We start from the raw sequence: 21,758 nt of genomic DNA on the forward strand, positions 1-21,758 counted from the left end.
CAGATAATATTTTTTGAGATTATAAACTACCTACAATGAAATTATTAACTAATTCTGAATTATAAACTAAAAAATTAAAGCTACATATATACACACACACACACACATATATGTACATATGTAAACACATGCTATTTACACATTGCTTTTTGAATTGCCTTTTTGTGATCAACACTTCCATAATCTTATGTTAGCACCACCAAGAGTAGTTTACTATCAGAAGTCTTACCTGGACCGGTATTTTTAGATAATTTTCGTATATATTCCAAAAGTTGTTGATGAATGCTATGTATTAAAATGTAATAAATAAAATTACTATTTTAACACTGATATTATAAAAAACATTTACCAAATTTATTAAGTTCTTAGAGTATTTCAGACAATATCAGGGCTAATATCAGAACATTACTTATTCCATAGACTTTAAGTTTGTTAGCTCTATGAACTTAGTAAGTTTCTAATTAAAGAAGAATTCAAGTAAGATGAAATAGTCATGAATTGAGGGCAGTATAACTCAGTAAATTAACTACAGTTAGCTTGGCTTAATGGAAAATGTCCCTAACTCAGAAAAATTCCTAGCATGTTACCAATAGGTATTTTTTGTTGAATAAGCTGCTTCTCTTAGGCTCAATGTCTTCTAAAAATGAGGATTTTAGAGCCTCCTTTCACTAGGTTATTATAAAGATTTAACAAAATAACATTTTAAAAATGCTCAAAGAAATAGTGAAGCAATGAAATAATTTGCTCTTGAACCTTATTGCTGAAACTATTTAAAATTCCCAATAAAATCCAATGTGTTGGCCTGGTGCAGTGGCTCATGCCTGTGACGCAAGCACTTTGGGATACTGAGACAGGAGGACTGCTTGAGCCCAGAAGTTCAAGACCAGCCTGGGCAACATAGGAAGACCGTGTCTCTACAAAAAATAAATTAAATTTTTTTTAAAAAGTGTTTCTTCATAGGTTATAATGTTCAAATGTTGCAGTTTTCTGTTATTAATTCCTACTTTTGGTTATTAGATGTTCTATTCTCTGTGGCTTGTAATTCAAGGCATCTAAGCTATTTTATAATTTGTAATGAAATTTATTTATAAATATGTTAATTCATCAAATTGCATAACCTGATTATCCTCTATTACTGAGCTCATCAATCACACCAAGGGCAGAAAACTAATAGATGTCAGCATCTGGCTTGGACTACTACTACTCTTTATCTACTTCCTTAAACCTGAACTAACAAATCTTTGTTAAAATGAGGCTTAGTCACTAAGTGCATTTCCAGCTGCTGTGGAAGACAAAACCCTGCCACTATTTTTTGTAAGTTCCACAAAGAAGATGCAAGTTGTTATTTTCTCATTTCTGAGATGCCTACTTACAACATATTGCACAGAAGATCCTATGTGTTACTCACCACATCTCATTTCATACATCACCTTATATAAATATTTTTTGTATGAAAATCACAACTGCAATACTTGGTGTCACGCATTTTGCTTTGACTCACACCATTTCCTTGGAGCTAGTTAGAAAGTAGTCAAATGTCCTTTTGGGGACTGCAAGAAATATGCAACACTTCACAGATTTGGTCCTTGTGCAGGGACCATGCTGATCTTCTCGACATTGTTTCAATTTTAGTATATGTACCACTGAAGCCAGCACAAATCCCAACTTTTACACTTGAAGACTGATCAATGATGGATGAGGCTTAGCTCTGTTAAATCTAACCAATTTACTTGAGATGGAGTGAAGTCTATTGAATGGCTTCATGGTAATGCAGAATTTGAAAATATTTTAAAAACTTGAGATAGAGATGCAAGTAGCATGGGAGATTTTTGCTTTTACGAAAAAAGAATCACTTGAGGGGACAAGTACAAGTTGGAACCGACTACAAATTTGGAAAGATGACATGGGATCTTACAGAATAAGATGAGGCCTTCCACTACCTGTAAAATGGTGCCTCACAGGATATAAATTGCCAGGGATATAGATCTGGTAACAAAATAAAAATGGATCTCTAATTTATTCCTGTAACATTATTTCAACCTGTCTTACAGTTTTAAACTATCACAACTAATATTTGCTAGAGAAAACAGAAAAAAAGTCATTCAAAGGATAACTTACCATGAAGTTCTAGGCCAAGTCCAGGCTAAGATGTGGGTGTCACATCAGGTTTTGAGTGGGAGGAGAAGGGTCAATTTGCTCACTATGTGTGTGGCTAAAGTTAAAAGTCCTAGCTGCCAGAGCAGGGTGCTAGTACTTTGGAAATAATGGCTGAGAATATGTATGTGAACTTTAAAAAACTGTAATGACTTTGAAGTCTACATATGGATCACCATGAAGGCTGAGGGATCTGTGTCAGTAAGGTCACAAAGGTCAATCATTACCAGACTGCAGGAGCAGTTTCAATGGCAATGATGCAGCAACAGAGTTAATGGAAACAACAAAATTCCTACTTTTATACGTGAAGACTGATCAATGATGGATGAGGCTTAACTCTGTTAAATCTAACCAACTTACTTGAGACATAGTGATTTCCGTCCCCAATCCTTTTGACTTATACAAAAAGAATGTCTTCCTTGGACTTAGGTAACCCCTTGGATTTTTTTTTTAAATTCAAGTATTTAGATATGGAAGACAGTCGCTAGGGGAGACTATCAGGTTTTCTGCTAAAGTGGACATTTCAAGACCCAAATAACTAATTAGAAAAATCAACTAGACATCATTAGGGATAAAGTTGTTGAAAGTCCTTAAATAAAGAATCTTGGACACAATACTCCTAACTAGTCTAGCTTTTTGCCTAGTTTCTGGCTGATGAAGTGAACTAACGCACATTTAAAAACTACCTGAAACAAACTATAAAATCTCACCTAGCTTCTAAATGTAAACACTTACTGATCAAATCCACAAGCAACAGCATAACGTACTGCAGTCATTCCACACGTATCTTCAGCAAAGACGTCAACATTTCGCAGAAGAAGCATGCCGACTATCTCTGATGATCCATGACATACAGCAAGCATGAGAGCTGTGCTAAAATAACAAAGAGATAAATTCATTACTATGAGCAGAACCAATTTAATATGTGCCTGTCAGTGTAGAATTAACCATTTACATGTACTAACAAACGTAAGTATCTTGAGTGCTCAAATGTTTATCCTTGTAAATCACCACGAAGGCTGAAAGGAAGGAGCAAAAAGACTCATGTCCCAATGGGATATGGCATACTAGAATTGACTAATATAAAGTCCTTTGAGGGGCAAGAAATTATGCTCTGTTCACTAATCTAACAGAGGCAAAGATTTAAGTGAAGAAATATCTATTCCTTCCTTAGTCTGATGTAATAGTTTATACTTCAAAATCAGCTAGAAGTCAGACCAGTGACAGCAATCTGAAGGCTTAAAATAATATTAGGAATAATGATATTAGTAGTCATGGTAAGTTTAGTTAATGATGCTGATAAGAATGTATGAGACCCTGAATTAAATGCTGTTGATATTCATAATGTTACTTCAACGCAGTCATCCTTAAAGGACATATTATTATTCTCATTTTCATATAGAAAATCATACTTGGTATTAAGTAATGTTTGCAAGGTCACACCTATCAAGTGAGGAAGCTAGAAATTAAACTCAATCTTGTATGAATCAAAAGCCTCTTTTCTCTTTATTACTCACCTATGGCTTATCTTAATTAACTAAAATGTTAATCCAATTAAAGATGTATTTCTTCCCTCTACCCACACAAATTAAAAATAAAAACACACTATGAATAAAAAAGGAAAAATAATAATAAATTCACAGTATCTGGTGATAGCAATTAATAGTCACGTAGGGATAACCTAAAATTAATATTCTTCAAAGAAAACAACTTAAAGCAAACAGTTATCCTAAAGACAAAATGGTTTTAAACTCCTATTTCTATTTAATTTTGCTTTTTCTTTCCTTTGGGACAGAATCTCGCTCTGTTACCCAGGCTGGAGTGTGGTGGCACTATCTCAGCTCACTGCAACTTCTGCCTCCAGGTTCAAGCAATTCTTCTGCCTCAGCCCCCCGAGTAGCTGGGACTACAGGCATGTGCCACCATGCCCAGCTAATTTTTGTATTTTTAGTAGAAACGGGGTTACACCATGTTGGCTAGGCTGGTCTCAAACTCCTGGCCTCAAGTGATCCAACCACCTTGGCCTCCCAAAGTGGTGGGATAACAGGCGACAGTTACCGTGCCCAGCAAATATTGCATTTTTTAAAAAGTGTACAAAAAACAGAAGTCAGAAAAATACTATATAATTCATTCAATATTGAATTATAAAGTAAACTTTAAAAGTTCATACTTCTTAAAACTAATAGAGAACCACTTTAGCTAACAGAAGATAATGCAACCAAAAACATCAGATTACACATAGGAATCAGTCAATATAATAAAGAAGATAAATCCTACTATATACTGTTCTTTATGTTGACCAGTCAAAATAATTGTTTTTCTTCTGATAATTTGTGTTGATATTTTCACTATAATCTAACAATTTTAAGTAAATGTTATTAATATTTCTGACAAGTGTTATTACTCTAGAACACTGCTCAAGTGTTTTTTAATAAAAAAAAGAAATACTATACCATTTAAACCTATTAACTGCATTCGCATTTGCACTTTTTGTCAGTAAAAATTGGACAATTTGCTCACTTCTTTTCGTTATGGCCAGTAAAAGTGGTGTGAGGCTAGCCTGTAAAATAGCAAAACAATTTAAAATTCAGGAAATTACATATTTCTCAGTTGAACTGAAAACCTTATATAATATCCTATGAACTTAAACACATAAAATAGAAAGTAAGTCAACAGCAGTCCCTTCTTTGTCCCTTTTCTGTGCTTTCCCATGCACTGCACCTTCCCTTGTAAATATTCAGCCTCTGCATCACCATGTTAACTCTAGTTATCTCATCTAAACCAAGAGCTTCTTGAGGGCAAGGGCTGTATCTTTTATCTCTATATCCTTAAACCCTAAGACATAGTAGTAAATACCTTGTTTTTGACTAAATTAGTAATCCAAATTGTTACCTCTAAAGCAGTGTTTCTTAAACTATATTCCAAAGAATAATTACCTTACTAGAAGCACTATACCTCAACAGATTCTACCATTATCTATTTTCAAGAAATATTATAAAACTGTGAATTAAATGTCCATTATTCAATAAATGACTTGAGCTTTGACTATTCCTTATTTGACAATATATTTCTGTGGCAGACATTAACATTTGACAATGTTAATATTGTCATAATTTCAGGGATACAGATCTGAAAGTTTCCCAAGAAAAATGGAGGTTTCCTCTGGGTGATACAAACTCGCTTGATTCTCTTCTATCAATAATCCCAAGATCTCAGATGCCAATGTCAGGCACACCTGTTCTACTAAGGAAGTGACTCTAAATTAACAGAGATTGGCTTCAAATGAACTTTGATTGCTTATTATTAAATGGTCCATGGGGTTTCTCCTATTACAAGACAATAGAACTTTATCTCAGCATTAACAATTCAATATGAAAGTTTATTCTCAATTATAATGATAATCCTGAGATTCTAATGCATATCTACTTCTTAAAATGCAACAATCCATTTTTATTCTGGTTTCTATTGTAGTTACCACTTAATTTTTGGCAAAATATCAAAACTATGAATAAAATGACTTATTAATGAAAGTTCTAACTCATCTATATGGATTAGCATAATAGAAGCCACTAAATCACTTGAATTTTAAGGGACAATTCTGAGGAGAAGGATGTAATATTTTCTGCTATTCAAATATAACCATGATTAATCTAAAAAGGCTTAAAGGCATTTTAATAGAAGATAATTATTTATGGTTTATATATAGAAAAATCATTGTTTAAAAAGTCTTCTAAATTCTAGAAGTCAACCCCATTATTAATGAATTAATGTAAAATATAAACTATATAAACTATATACTATAAACACCTATCAACTGTCTTGAATACCTTGAAATCTTTACCAAAATATACTATGAAAGAGGAATTGATAACTGAAATATTTGCAGAGGCAAAAGAGATAAGTCGAGTAAGTGATGTAACTAGGTGGGCACAGAAGCAAACTGGAAACATATGCTTTATGTAAAGCTAGAACGTCTTCATAGTATACCAAACAGTCATATGGGCTCCAGAGACACCAGATTCAATCCTTTAAGAGGAAACCCAGATTTCTGCATGTCTCCTAAATTTTACATGTTGACTCAATTTATGCAGGCAAATTTTGCTTTCCTCTAGTTTTACACTAACTGGAAAGAAAAAAAACACTTGTGTGGGAAAGAATATTTGAAAAACTTTTACCTTTAACAAATTCAAATATTTATCATGAATGCACAGAAAAGCCATACTCTCTAATAGTTCTTGTAAAAACATAAATATTTAAAGTAAAATCTTAGACAATTAAATTCTTTCAAGCTATTTTCATTCAAGGAATGTTTGAGCTTCCAAATATAAAAAAACATACATATGTTAATATTAAAACAAATTGATTTCAAATATTTTGAAAATAACATTGGTTAATGTCTACCTTGTTTTGCATTTCGACGACTGCACCATGGGACACCAGTTTTGCCACCGCTGACAAATTCTTATTATAAACAGCATAATGGAGAGCTGTGTTGCCATACACATCTACAATATTTAGACCGGCACCAGAATCTACCAGAATATTTGCACAATCCTCCCTCTGGCATTGTAGAGCCTGTCAGTATTAAAGCAAGAATTATTATAAACTAAATAATTTATAATATAAATTATAAATAATATAAATTATAAAGTATAGGAAATCAAAATAAATATTCCACAGGTTTCAAAACTAGTTGTATTTCAATGAGATAAATTCATGTTTATTCTATGTATTTAAACCAAATCTATCTCCTGCTGAAAAAAACTGGCTACTGTTTACCTTCATCAGAGGTGTCCTGTTTTCCCCATCAAGGACGTCAAGTTGGCACTTTCTGTCTACCAGAAATGTTACTACTTCCGCATGGCCGTTGACACAGGCCCAGTGTAGAGCAGTCCTATGAGAGTGAAAGGACTTTTTGGCATAATTTAGTCCACTGTCTCAAAACATACAATTATTTATGTAACTGTAAACATTAAATGCCATGCTCTTTTTCTGCCTTCAAAACAAATATTTAATATTCTCCTGAAGAAAGTACAGCATTCATTTGCTCTCATTACTCACTACATTAATGAAAGAGTGGCCTATCTGAATAGAAAGAGCTTGGTCTTTGGATTCAGTTCAACTTGGGCTTGAATATCACTTTAAGGTCTTTCACTTTCTAGCTGTCACTTAAACTTTCTGCACCTCAATTTTCTCATCAAAGAAATGAAGATGAATACAGCAGTTATCTCACAGGTTATCACTATGATGCCTCAATGAGAATCTATGCAAAGTATTTTGGAGAGTTCCTAGCACATGTAACAGCTCGGTAATTGTTAGATATTATAATTATTACTACTGCTTAACAAAGACAACATTTTAAGTAAAATGGTGCAATTATGCCTACTTTGTGGTGTGTTTTAAAGGTTAGAGATAACACTGTATTTTAATGATTCTAAGATGCTCAGTTTCTCATATTTTAACATTTCTGACATTGAAATGCCACTTATAATTCATTATTTATTACCACTATGTTTGGCAGAAATTTAAACAATCTTTTACTGGTGCATAAAATAAGGAGGCATCACACAATTCACAGTGCCTTCCAAGAAGTGGAATATAGTACATACAACAGGACAAGGGCAGTCCTAGTCACAGGATTAACACTGAAAAAAATTTTAGCCTTTAAGAGTACTAAGCAAAAGGAGAGTTGAAATAAAAACAACAAATTTTTAAAACACAGTACTTCTTTAATATTTTAAAAGCTTCAAGCCAAAGGAAACTTGGGACTCAAATAAATAGGTATGGCTCATCTAATTCCGTATTTAGATTTACAGAATGTATGTAAATTCATATTTAGATTTATAGAATACATGTAAATTAGGTATTTCCAATGATTAATATTACTATTTAAAACTATTATAAATTTCCAAAATCACGGTTGGTAGTTATCTTTTACTAGTTTCTCACTTCAGAAGTGTTTTTGTTTGAAAGATGAGAGGAAAAGCTTCAATTGAGATTCAATCCTAATACTCCAATTTTAAATCTCTCACTTTGCTCAGGCTGAGCAAGTAAGTGTGAAATTTTTAAGGATGAAAGGGTCTTGAGAGTTAGAATGTATCTTCTACGTAATAGGCATTCAGCTTACATGTGATAAATGGATTAAAAGAATGGATCAATACAGTTGTGAAGTTCAGTATCTTAAAAAACTGCTATAAATAAAGCACTTATATTTGCTCTTTTATTTTTCTAATAATGACACTACATTAAAGTGATTAATCTATAGTTATTGACATATGTAATAAATCTATATAATAAAAATATGTGTCTAATAAAATGTGTATGTAAATCAATAAGCACAGATAAAAAGATTCTCTTCTGAAGATGCTAAAAGTTCACAGAACATACTAATCCACAAAAAATAAAAATTAAAATATAGAAAGCAAGAGACTATTTTATCTGTGCAAAATTCATATTGCTGCTCCTCCCAAAAATTATGTCATTAATAATAAACCTTTACTAATAGCATTGTCCATGCTCAATGCAGAAATCAAAGATAATAAAAAGGAAAAACATTTTATATTAAAACAAATGTCCTTAACAAATTTTATGTTTTGTACATAATTTCAGATAACACAAGACCATAGTCTTTATGTATGTATAATCAAACTGAACTTTACCCTCACTTAGTATACCAAAATACATTTTCAAATGTCAACATGTTTCTGAATATATTTCTACCTTGAGTGATCACATATTATCCCATGCTGTAAACTCACTGAAATGTATTTATAAAAGCCATTAAATGGATTATTATTAATACATTGATATTTTAAGCAGTGTTCAGAAAAGAAATTGTATGTTTCATTATTTTCTAAAAATATTTTTGTGTAATAGAATTCATCACTAATGGGCATATACAATTTTTAAAATATGGTACTTACCATCAAATTGTCTATTTGAAAAGTTATCTGCAACTTAAACTTTAAGGAGTACTATAAATATCACTGCTTTTTACCCTCACAAACTTTGTGGATAGAGAACAGTATTTGACTCCTTTTTTAACTTAAATGCCTTCCCTAACCGGGAACACTAAATATTGTTTCCTTTGTGCATAGGTCACTTGCAGATCTTAAAAAAGGACTTTGCCCAATTTTAAATTACAGGCCAAGTACTTTTTTTAGATCTGCAATTTAGATCTCTAATTTAAATTGCCCAATTTTAAATTAGAGAGATTGTTGATTTGAGTGAATTCTCTATAAAATGAAGATTTTTAAATCTAATATATATATACACACACATGTGTAGTAAATATTTTTACAAGTATGCTGCCTTTTATTTTTTCTCATATGCAGGGTGGTTTAATTTTTGTTTTACTAAGTTGCCCTTCAGAATGCTTGCTTCTGACATTCTTATAAAGGTTTTGTCAACATAAAAATGTATCTCTGTAAATAGGCATATATGTTTTCTTCTGTTATTTTTATCATTTTGTACATTAAAAACTTTTAATCTATATTCCATCAGGAACTTATTTTCTGGCATAAAAATCTAGTTTTCTCCAAAAAGCAGGCATTTCACTTAGGAAACTAATTATTTTCCTACTAGTATAAAGTGTGACCATTACCAAGTTCTAAATTCTTACATATGTTTGGGTGTTTCTGGATTTTCTATTCCGTCGTATTAATTTACCTGTCTTTTCAGCTGTTAGCAAACAATTTGTGATTTTTTTTTTTTTTTTTTTTTTTTTTTTTTTTAGGGAGACAAGAGTTTCTCTGTCACCTAGGCTGAATTGCAGTGGTGGGATCTCGGCTCACTACAATCTTCACCTACCGGGTTCAAACCACTCCTGTGCCTCAACCTCCCCAGCAACTGGGATTACAGGTACCCGACATCATGCCTGGCTAATTTTTGTGATTTTGTAAGAGACGGTGTTTCACCTTATTGGCCAGGCTGTTCTTGAACTCCTGACCTCAGGTGATCCACCCGCCTCAGCCGCCCAAAGTGCTGGGATTACAGGCATAAGCCACCACCCCCGGCCCATCTTGTGCAAGTTAATAGCACATTTTGCTATCTAGAAGGGCAAGACTTTTCTACTCCATTACAAAATATTTAAAATGTCATCACAATAGTAAAAGCCTGTGTAATTCAAAAAATGTTAAAACATTGATAACTTTATTTGGTTTATGTAAAATTGATAAAAAACCCACATCTTAAGAAAAATCAGTCTTCTTAAGTTCAAGAACATAAACCATCTTCCCACCTCAAAGTTTCCTTCTAAGGTCCCTCAGCAAAGAACATATTTACATAGACATTCATTGCTATCAAAATGGATATTGGACTTTATCCAAAGAATTTTTAGCCAAGAAGTACATATATTATGGGAATGATTTCATTATGCACCATTTCATAATGTAGCTAACATTATCTTTTAAAGCCTGTACATTAAAAGTAAAACCCTGTATGTACTTAATTTTGTGAGTTAAATCATTAAAATTCTCTACACAGTGCTCTGTGAGAGGAAGCAGGAGTGAAGGAGAAAGCAGCTAAAGTTTGGGGTCGATTTTAAGGTGGCCTGGGCCTTCCACCCAGCAGGGCGCCCCCATCCCAGGCCTGGAGGCCTGCCCGGGAAGAAGGCCTAGACCCCGGGGCCCAGGGTGGCCGCCCCGCCGCCAGCCATTCCTCCACCTGCTCCCTTCCTCCCCAGGCCCCCCAGGCCCAGACTCTGAAGGGCCGACACTCCCGCAGCCAGCATCTCCTTCTGCAGCCCCGGCTGAAGCACGGCCTGGTACCTCTTCTTGGCGTCTTTTACATTAAGGTTGATGGTCTTCTTCTTCACTGTCATCTTCTGTAGCTTTGAGACTCGGCCCTGGGAGGCAGCTTTATGGATCTCTCTAAGATCCCCATAGTGGATGATGTAGGAGTCGTTCTTGGTGTACACTAGCTGGCTGAAGGCGCTTGGGCGCTCCTGGACCGTGGGCAAGTTCTCCACAGCCATGGGAGGCAGCCACTGCATGGCTGCGGCAACCTGCCAGAGAGAGCCCGCGCCTCCCGATCGCCCTTCCCCAACCCCCTCCTTTGGCCCTCGCTTTCCGCTAGCCCTTCCCCAGCCAACACACGCCCCCTCCCACCCCGATCGCTCTCGCCCTTCTTCAGTCCACGCACTGCCTCGATACCCGTAAAAAGTTCTGTTTTCGCCAAGCTCTTGCACACTCAGGCCTCTCTCAGCAGAAACGTGCAGAGCAGAGCCGTTAGCCAGCAGCGAATGCGCAGCTCAGCAGGCTGAGGAGACACGAGCCCTGGCCACGTTCCCCAGGCACCGCGTGCAGGTGGCAACTGCCGCTGAGGCGCTTCCGTGTTGGCGGGCCTCCCTGGAAAGGAACATGGGGGACGCCATGCCACACGGCCCGCTTGACATAGCCACTCCCGGCCCCTCCTCGACCTGCGATCCAGCAGCTGGACCCTGGCACTGGGCACGGTGCAGCCTCTGGGGTGGCACTGAGGGTCGGTTCCCGCCCTCCTGCAGCCAGGGACGCACCTCCTGACTTAGGCGCCCCGGGGGCTTCTGGCCCAAGGATCCGCGCTGCTGGTGACACTGACAGTGTCAGGGTTGCAGCCCCTGCTGCTGCGTGCCATGTTCAGGTGGGAGCTGTACCTGAGTCCATGGCGGAGGTTAATTTTGTATTTCTTTTAGTAAAGACGGGGTTTCTCCATGTTGGTTAGGTGGGTCTGGAACTCCTAGGCTCAGGCAATCCTGCCCAGGATCGCAAAGTCCTGATCCCAGGACAGATTGCCTGAGCCTAGGAGTTCCAGAACTGCCTGACCAACATGGAGAAATCTCGTCTCTACTAAAAAAAAAATACACAATAAGCCGGGCATGGTGGCACATTCCTGTAATCCCAGCTACTAGGGAGGCTGAGGCAGGAAAATAGCTTGGACCCAGAAGGCGGAGGTTGCAGTGAGCCGCCCGTGGAACATGGGGGGCGCCATACCACACGGCCCCCTTGACATAGCCACTCCCGGCCCCGCCTCGATCTGAGAACCAGCAGCTGGACCCTGGCACTGGGCACGGTGCAGCCTCTGGGGTGGCACTGAGGGTCGGTTCCCGCCCTCCTGCAGCCAGGGACACACATCCTGACTTAGGCGCCCCGAGGGCTTCTGGCCCAAGGATCCGCGCTGCTGGTGACGTTGACAGTGTCAGGGTTGCAGCCCCTGCTGCTGCGTGCCATGTTCAGGTGGGAGCTGTACCTGAGTCCATGGCGGAGGTTAATCTTGTATTTTTTTTAGTAAAGACGGGGTTTCTCCATGTTGGGTAGGTGGGTCTGGAACTCCTAGGCTCAGGCAATCTGCCCAGGGTCGCAAAGTCCTGATCCCAGGACAGATTGCCTGAGCCTAGGAGTTCCAGAACTGCCTGACCAACATGGAGAAATCTCGTCTCTACTGAAAAAAAATACACAATAAGCCAGGCATGGTGGCACATTCCTGTAATCCCAGCTACTAGGGAGGCTGAGGCAGGAAAATAGCTTGGACCCAGAAGGCAGAGGTTGCAGTGAGCCGCCCGGGGAACATGGGGGGCGCCACGCCACACGGCCCGGTTGACATAGCCACTCCCGGACCCTCCTCGACGTGCGATCCAGCAGCTAGACCCTGGCACTGGGCAGGGTGCAGCCTCTGGGGTGGCACTGAGCGTCAGTTCCACCCTTCTGCAGCGGGGGACCCACCCCCTGACTTAGGCCCCCTGGAGGCTTCTGGTTGAAGTCTCTGCGCTGCTGGTGACGCTGACAGGGACGGGGGACCAGCCAGCAGACCAGGCTGAGGTATTCCTTTCTGATGAGTAAATTGACTGGGTGCCAATTTATCATCAGAAAATATGGACTACTTCACTAAACCAACTCTCAAACTTCTCCTCTCGGTGCTCTGCATTGGTTACTTTTTTTTTTTTTTTTTTTTTTTTTTTTTTTTTTGAGACGGAGTCTCGCTCTATTGCCTGGACTGGAGTGCAGGGGCGCAATCTCGGCTAACTGCAACCTCTGCCTCCTGGATTCAAGCAATTCTACTGCCTCAGCCTCCCAAGTAGCTGGGATTACAGGTGTGTGCCACCGCACACAACTAATTTTCGTATTTTAATAGAGACTGGGTTTCATCATGTTGGTCAGGCTGGTCTTGATCCTGATCTCATGATCCACCTGCCTCAGCCTCCCAAAGTGCTGGGACTATAAGACAAGAATAAACCACCGTGCCCCGCTGTAATTTTTTTTTTTTTTTTTTTTTTTTTTGGAGGCAGAGTTTCGCTCTGTCGCCCAGGTTGGAGTGCAGTGGCGCAATCTCTGCTCACTGCAAGCTCCGCGTCCTGGGTTCACGTCATTCTCCTGCCTCAACCTCCAGAGTAGCTGGGAGTACAGGTGCCTGCCAGCACAACTGGCTAAATTTTTTTGTATTTTTAGTAGAGACAGGGTTTCACCATGTTAGCCAGGATGGTCTCGATCTCCTGACGTGATCCGCCAGCCTCAGCCTCCCAAAGTGCTGGGATTACAGGCTTGAGCCATCCAATTTCTTTTTCCTTTTTTTTTTTTTCCTTGAGATGAATTTCGCTCTTGTCGCCCAGGCTACAAGGCAATGGTGTGACGGGCTCACTGAAACCTCCGCCTCCCAGGTTCAAGCGATTCTCCTGCCTCAGCCTCCTGAGTAGCTAGGATTACAGGCATGTGCCACGACGCCAGCTAATTTTGTATATACATATATTTTTTTTTTAGTAGAGACAGGGTTTCTCCATGTTGGTCAGGCTGGTCTCAAACTCCCGACCTTAGGTGATTCACCTGCCTCGGCCTCTGAAAATGCTGGGATTACAGGCATGAGTCACCATGCCTGGCCAATTACTTTGCAATTTAAGTAACATAAATGCTGGCCGGGCACGGTGACTCTGGCCTGTACTCCCAGCACTTGGAGAGGCTGAGCCCAGTGGATCACCTGAGGTCGAGGTCGAGACCAGCCTGGCCAACATGGAGTGAAACCCCATCTCTACTAAACATACAAAAATTAGCTTGTGGCCTGGCGCCGTGGCTCAGGTCTGTAATCCCAGCACTTCGGGAGGCCGAGGCGGGCAGATCACCTGAAGTCAGGAGTTGGAGACCAGCCTGGCCAACATGGCAAAACCCTGTCTGTACCAAAAATAGCCGGGCGTGGTGCTGCCTACCTGCAATCCCAGCTACTAGGGAGACTGAGGCAGGGAGAATCACTTGAACCTGGGAGGCAGGGGTTGCAGTGAGTGGAGATCAAGCCATTGCACTCCAGACTGGGCAATAGAACGAGACTCCATCTCAAAAACAAAGTCTAACTAAAAATAAAAATAAAAATTAAAAAGTCTAACAAATTGTAGAGACTACATTTCATTAACTTGCAGTGTTTTCTTTGTTAGTTTACACTAAAATTTAATTATTTATTTCAGAATAGGCTAGAAAGGTATAATGTGCTCTCTTTTCCATTGGAGATGAAAAATAGGAATGATTATTCTTGGCTCTTCAGGAGTCCTTGAAGGTCCTTGGATCTTCACAAAGAAACTCACAATTTCTGTTCTTCTGACTTTTATCCCTAGTGAAATTGATTCTTACCAATTAAGCATCAGTAAAATGACCAAAATAACTACAACGTGAAGAAGGGTTAATAAATAAAAACATATTCAAATATACATGGCCACCACTAAGACCTTGATCAATAAAAGGACAAAGAAAATGAATGCACTTTTAACACATACATGTATACATGGGACTGTATTCTTTTCACTAGTAGCAATTAAAGAAATGCTAACATAAAAAAGAGTAAATGAACCATCCTACACTATTAAAGGGGCATAAGAAAGGAACACTGATGGTCCAGTTAATACTACTACCAAAAAGGCACACTAATATTTTTCTGGGGGCATTGTAAATTAGCATAGTGCTTTCTGGAGGAAATCTGTCAATGTTTTTAAAAATAAAAGGATTTAATTCTCTTTGATCTACTGGCTTATGCTTTGGAATTTATTCTAAGGAAATTGTTCAAATGAACAAAAGTATACATAAATGAAATTATTTGTTGCATCATTATTTTCAATAGGGAGAAATTACAAATTACTTAAATTCATCACAGAAACGTGGATAAATGATAGACTATCAACTTAGAAACATACTGTATTCTTGGCCAGGTGCGGCGGCTCGTGCCTGTAATCCCATCACTCTGGGAAGCGGAGGTGGGTGGATCACTTGAGGTCAGTAGTTCTAGACCAGCCTAGCCAACATGATGAAACCGGTCTCTACTAAAAATACAAAAATTAGCTGGGCGTGGTGCACGCGCCTGTAGTCCCAGCTACTTAGTAGGCTGAGGCAGGAGAATTGCTTGAACCTGGGAGCTGGAGGTTGCACTGAGCCGAGATCGTGTCACTGCACTCTAGCCTGGAGGGCAAAGCGAGAGCCCATCTCATAAAAAAAAAAAAAAGAAAATATTCTCTCTTAGAAAGGGTAGATGAATGGAAAAGTATTAATAATGAAAATAACCAAAAATTTGACTTATAAACTATGGAATTATAACTATTAGTATTTGAAAATATATGCATATCTACAATTCTTCATATGGAATTACAAAATTCAACATTTATGAATACCTAAACATAAGTTTGGTAAAATCCGATCTATGCTGATGTAGAGGTATTTATAGTCTTATTTTTTTAGACGGAGTTTTTGCTCTGTTGCCCAGGCTGGAGTGCAATGGCACAATCTTGGCTCAGTGCAACCTCCACCTCTTGGGGTCATGTAATTCTCTTGCCTCAGCCTCCTGTGTAGCTGGGATTAAGGCACCTGCCACCACACTCAGCTAATTGTTAATAGAGACAAAGTTTCACCATGTTGGCCAGGCAGTTTTCGAATTCCTGACCTCAGGTGATCCACCCACCTCAACCTCCCAAAGTGCTAGGATTACAGGTGTGAGCCACCGCACCCAGGCAAGGGTAGTCTTTACTGATCCCAGTTCATGTGATTATTCATATGATTTGCCACTAGGGATATTCCATAATATGCAGTATATTTACCACATTACCTTTCTAAAATCTAAATATCTTTGAATTGTGATTTCAAAGAAATCTGACTTTGAAATCTTAGTTTGAAATCTGATCATAATGATTTCAGATAAGCTATTGGAAAATATTACAAATGACAAAAATTGTGCATTAAGATTAAATTGTTGATTAATTTAAGTCACCTTGCAGCCGAGTGTGGTGGTTCATACCTGTAATCCCAGCACTTTGGGAGGCTGAGGCAGGTGGATCACGAGGTCAAGAGATCAAGACCATCCTGGCCAACATGGTGAAACCCCATGTGTACTAAAAACACAAATATTAGCTGGGCGTGGTGACACACGCCTGTAGTCCCAGCTACTCAGGAGGATGAGGCAGGAGAATCGCTTGAACCCAGGAGGCAGAAGTTGCAGCGAGCCAAGATCGCACCACTGCACTCCAACCTGGACAACAGAGCAAGACTCTCTCTCCAAAAAAAAAAAAAAAAAAAGAAAAACAGAGACCTGAAGATACATTCACTGCTATTACAAAATCTGGTAATCTGAAATCTCAAGAAATCCTAAGAGGAAATTCTTAGAGTAAGAGATAAGACTTGGACATTTCTTTCTATATCCTTAATTGGTTAGACTGAAATAAACTACAATAGAAAAATGCTCTGGCTGGGCTTGATGGCCCATGCCTGTAATCCCAACACTTTGGTAGGCTGAGGTGAGCAGATTGCCAGAGCTCAGGAGTTTGAGACCAGCCTGGGAGACATGGCAAAACGTCATCTCTACAAAAAATACAAAAAATTAGCCAGGTATGGTGGCGCCTGTGGTACCAGCTACTTGGGAGGCTGAAGTGGGAGGACTGCTTGAGCCTACGAGGTCGAGTCTGCAGTGAGCCGAGATCGCACCACTGCACTCCAAGCCTGGGTGAGAGAGGGAGACCCTCTCTCAGAAAAAAAAAAAAAAGAAAAGAAAAAAAGGAAAATGCTCCAACCAGTTTGCTCAGAAGTCCAAGAGACTATTTAGTCTTCAGACAGTGTGCTTTCATGGTGATGGAAGTGACAATAAAAAAACTAGGGACAGAAGTTAAAATGTATACTCGAATGGTTTCCAAGTTACAAGCAAATAAATACATGCAAAAGAAAAAGAAAAACAAGGTTAAGACTTACTTTAAAATCTGCTAATTGTTGGTTGATGATTTCCACTTCGGTCCCCACTACCCACTGGAGGGCCTCTGCCTCCTCTGCTGCTGTGGTCGCGTCATTGAGTCCTTTCAATTTCCTGTAGAAGTCCTCTACACAGCAGGTGGATCACAAGGTCAGGAGATCGTAGCCATCCTGGTTAACCCGGTGAAACCCCATCTACTAAAAATACAAAAAGAAATTAGCCGGGGGTGGTGGTGGGCGCCCGTAGTCCCAGCTACTTGGGAGGCTGAGGCAGGAGAATGGCATGAACCCGGGAGACGGAGCTTGCAGTGAGCTGAGATCACGCCACTGCACTCCGGCCTAGGCGACAGAGCAAGACTCCGCCTCAAAAAAAATTTCAGATTTTGGAGCATTTCAAATTTTGGATTAGGAACACTCAACTTGTATTATGAAGAACTAGATAGACATGATAGAAAAAGATAAACATGATTCGTACTTCAGAATAAGCTTAAATTGTTAAAAGATTCAAATGTAAAAAAAATTAAAACAAGTTTTAGAATAAAGCATAAGTTTTTCATAACCTGGGTGTGACAAAAATCTTTCAAACTTTGACTAAAAATACATATTTAATAAAATACTGATAAAATCTTCTGTTTAGAACAAAAATTCCACATTTACATGTCAAAAAACACCATAAGTCAAAAGCACAAACTAGGAAACAATATTTCTAATGTATCATAGATAAAGAATTAATCTCTCTAATATATAAGAACTCTAAAAAAATTTTTTAAACTCTAAAACTTGAGAGAAGACCAAAAATCTTGACCAAAAAAGGACAAAACGCATGAACAGGTAGTTCACAAATAAATGACTCTTAAATGTAAAAATATACTCAACCTCGCTTATAAGAGAAATAAAAATTAAAACCACATTCACTTATCATGTTTTACCAATCACATCAGAAAAAATTTAAAAGCTTGATAATAAATTTTGTTGGTGAGGCTGTAGGGGAAACAGGTACTCTAATACACTGCTGGTGGGAATGCAAAATGGTGAAATCTCAAAGGAGGGGAATTTGGCTATTTCTAACAAAACTACACATGTATTTACCCTTTAATGCAACAACTCCACTCTAGGAACTTATTCTAATAGGAAAAAATACACACAGTTATTCAGTTGTAATAGCACAATTTCGGAAACAACAACTGAAATGTCCACACATATAAGTCTTGTTGGCCAGGTGTGGTGGCTCACGCGTGTAATCCCTCTGGGAGGCCAAGGCAGGCAGATCACCTGAGGTCAGGAGTTGGAGATCAGCCTGGCCAACATGGTGAAACCCCATCTCTAATAAAAATACAAAAAAACTATCCGGGCATGGTGACAGGCGCCTATAATCCCAGCTTCTTGGGAGGCTAAGGCAGGAGAATCGCTTGAACCCAGGAGGTGGAGGTTGAGGTTACAGTGAGACAAGATCATGCCACTGCACTTCAGTCTGGGCTACAGGGCACAGAGTAAGACTCTGTCTCCAAAAAAAAAAAAGAGTCTTGTTGATTAAACTATAATTCTTCTACACAATGAATGTATGGCTTAAAAAATGAAGATGCCTGTGAATCCATATTAAGTGATTTCCAAGACATAGTAAGTAAAAAAGCAAAGGATTATGTAATATACCCTTCTTTTTTGTAAGGAAGAATGGGAAATAAGAATGTGTGTGTATGTTCATTTTGGTAAAAAGAAATAGAAAAAAATAAACCTGAAATGTGTTACTTTGTGGATGGGTGAAAATGGGATGGAAGAGACAGGAAAGACAATGAGAATGTATCCTTATTCACTTCCTATACCTTGAGTATAACTTTTTGAATAGTTTTAACTTTTGAGCTATGTTAATGCTTTACATATTTAAAAATAAGTTTAATCAACAAAGATAGAAAAATAAAGTCCTAAAGTTGAATACAAATAGAAACAAATCTAATTATATATGAAATTACAGAAAAAATAATTCAGGTAATTTTTGAATACAGTACACAATGGGTCATAGGCTAAGGACTAAAACAAATCCAAAGAAATATTCAATTTTATTTAGCAGGTTTGTGATTGGTAGAAATACTAGTGTAATCCTAAAACTATCTTATATTTATTGTAGAATAAAACAAATAAGTAAATATATTGAAGTTGTTGCTGGGAACTAGGGTTCTCCCTACAGTTTGAAAGGAAGATACAAATGTGGAAAGAAGGAAGATTCCTATGGTGTTGAGTTGACACTAGACTGTCAGTATGATTTTATGATATAAAAAACATACGCATATATTTCCTAACACTATCTATTAAAAAGGACTAAAGTAGTGACACTCCAGTAGCTCACCTGGTGTCCAGATTTGGTTTCTAAATATCATTCCCCATTATAAGTGGGGCTCCTTGGATAAATAGCTGATCTCAGATAGGGGACAAGAAAATACATTATTATGACACAAATACCTGAAGTGCCAAAAGTGCTCTTACGCTGAGGAAGACATGTCAAAAAGCCACAGGAACAAAAGTTTTATCTGTTCCCATTTGTACTTTCAATTTAGTACATGTCTGCTGTAACTTACTTGAATATAAAATATAGCAATGTGAAATTATTAAAAAAAAAAAGCCACAGGAGATAGCTTGAAGGGGCTCCCACGGACCACATTTGGGAAAACGTTAAGTATCATAAAGAATAATGGTAATACTAAATATAGAAGCCCATAATGATACTCTTTTATATTTTTATAACAGAGGGAAAACAATTAGCAACTGGTGAATCTAGATGAAGAGTACGCTGGTGTTTAATGGACCATTCCTTCTGCTTTTCTGTAAAGTTTGAAATCATTCAAAGCAAAAAGAAGAGCAAACAAAACCAAACAACGAGATTCCACTTTAATATGGAAAATGTTAGAAAGCTGGAAAAAGCGAAGGCAGCAATGCAGAGATATAGGAATGCTGAAGTACTACAGGTGGGAATGTGTGCTGTTACAGCCATTGTGGAGCTTAAATTGGGCACTATTGAGTCAAATTAAATTAATATATGCATATGCTATGACTTGGCAATTCTACTTCTGGGTATATATCTGTGGTAGTTGTTAATACTTTTTACCAAATATTTCTAGCTTTGCACCTTCTAGGTATGTGGTGAGATTACATTTCCTCACCCTCTTGAAAGGTATAGGTGGTTTTGTGGAAAGTGATTTGACTAATAAAATGTAAATGGATAAAATATGCCCTTTTCCCACTGAAGCAGTAATCATGAAAGCTTTTATCAGGATGAAATCTCCATCAATCTGCATTCCTTGAGTGACTATGGTAAGCTGAGTGGCTCCGCTGATTTGGGTTGAACATGTAGTAAGAATGAAAAATAAATATTGACTGTGTTGGTTAAAAAATGGACAAATGATACCTAGTTTACAGGATCACTGTAATAATTCCCAAAGATAATGCAGGTAAAGTTTCCAGCATACTGACTGACGTAGTATGTGCTCAGTAAATGCTGGTTCTCTCCCGGCCCTTCTCTTCCCTTTATTCTGCTAACATGGCAGATATATCCTCACCTGGATCTGTTGGAAGCAACGTGTAATATCTTGATCTGGCTGATTTCCAGAGGCCAGCATCCGACTTTTGTTTTCCACGAATTGCTGCAGCTTACCAGAGAGATGTTCAAACATCTCTGCCTGGGGCAGAAGCCTCTTTAGGGAGCTCTCCTTTTCTTGCTGCTGTAGACAGAGCTGTTCCAACCGCTGGCTCACCTCTGCCAGTTTGCCCTGCAGCACTGCTGCTGTGGTACTGTCTGCTGTCTCCATGAATCGGGTCACCATCTCACGGGTGGCCTCCAAGCTGCTCTTTTGCCGAGCAATGTCCTGTTTCAATTTCTGTCATGAAGAACACGTCTGTCAGCTCCTGGCTCACTTATTCCAGGACATCTGAGCCACAAACTAATAACTATATGCTATATCACAAGGGGGACTGGAGGACTGCAATTGAGCCTTCAGAAGACCACACATCTCATCCCCTTAGCTCTCCACTCCTTCTACCACATGACTTTGCTATCACCACTTTCATTCCAGCTCAATTGGGTAGAAATATCTTTACATGGATTAGTTATCATTTCTAAATCTTGTTTTAAGATTGGAGACAATTTTTGTATTATGCTTTTAAAGAATGTATTTAAACTGCTCATTTAAAATCTTCACTATTGTCACTTTTTTTATAGGGATGTGGTCTCAATATGTTGCTCACGCTGGTCTTGAACTCCTGGCCTCAAGCAATCTTCCTACTTCAGCCTCCTAAAGTGCCTGGATTACAGGCATGAGCCACCATGCCCAGTCCTACACTGAACATAATAATTGTAATAATAATTGACATTAAGACCAATGGAAGAAATAAGCTTGAAATGAATTAGTATTAGAGCCAAGTTCAATAAGCATTAGTTATTTA

General features: G+C 38.4%; 2 protein-coding genes and 1 pseudogene across 2 annotated transcripts in view; all 3 read right to left on the minus strand.

Moving 5' to 3' along the window:
- LOC104671823 (ankyrin repeat domain-containing protein 30A) overlaps positions 1-11,242 on the minus strand; it is a 134,128-nt gene extending 122,886 nt beyond the window's left edge. Inside the window, 6 exon segments of the mRNA XM_030941288.1 lie at positions 230-285; positions 2,890-3,027; positions 4,608-4,714; positions 6,556-6,729; positions 6,934-7,048; positions 10,923-11,242. Of these exon segments, the coding sequence (XP_030797148.1) occupies positions 230-285; positions 2,890-3,027; positions 4,608-4,714; positions 6,556-6,729; positions 6,934-7,048; positions 10,923-11,146 (814 nt within the window). The 5' untranslated portion in view covers positions 11,147-11,242.
- Positions 1,556-1,656, minus strand: LOC115900543 (annotated as a pseudogene).
- Positions 11,243-11,293: 51 nt separating the features above from the next.
- Positions 11,294-21,758, minus strand: part of LOC104653785 (microtubule-actin cross-linking factor 1, isoforms 1/2/3/5-like) — an 86,078-nt gene continuing 75,613 nt past the window's right edge. The window contains 3 exon segments of the mRNA XM_030940156.1: positions 11,294-11,501; positions 17,331-17,522; positions 20,876-21,193. Of these exon segments, the coding sequence (XP_030796016.1) occupies positions 21,141-21,193 (53 nt within the window). The 3' untranslated portion in view covers positions 11,294-11,501; positions 17,331-17,522; positions 20,876-21,140.

This window comes from Rhinopithecus roxellana, chromosome 11 (assembly GCF_007565055.1).
Source record: "Rhinopithecus roxellana isolate Shanxi Qingling chromosome 11, ASM756505v1, whole genome shotgun sequence".
NCBI classification, from domain to species: domain Eukaryota; kingdom Metazoa; phylum Chordata; class Mammalia; order Primates; family Cercopithecidae; genus Rhinopithecus; species Rhinopithecus roxellana.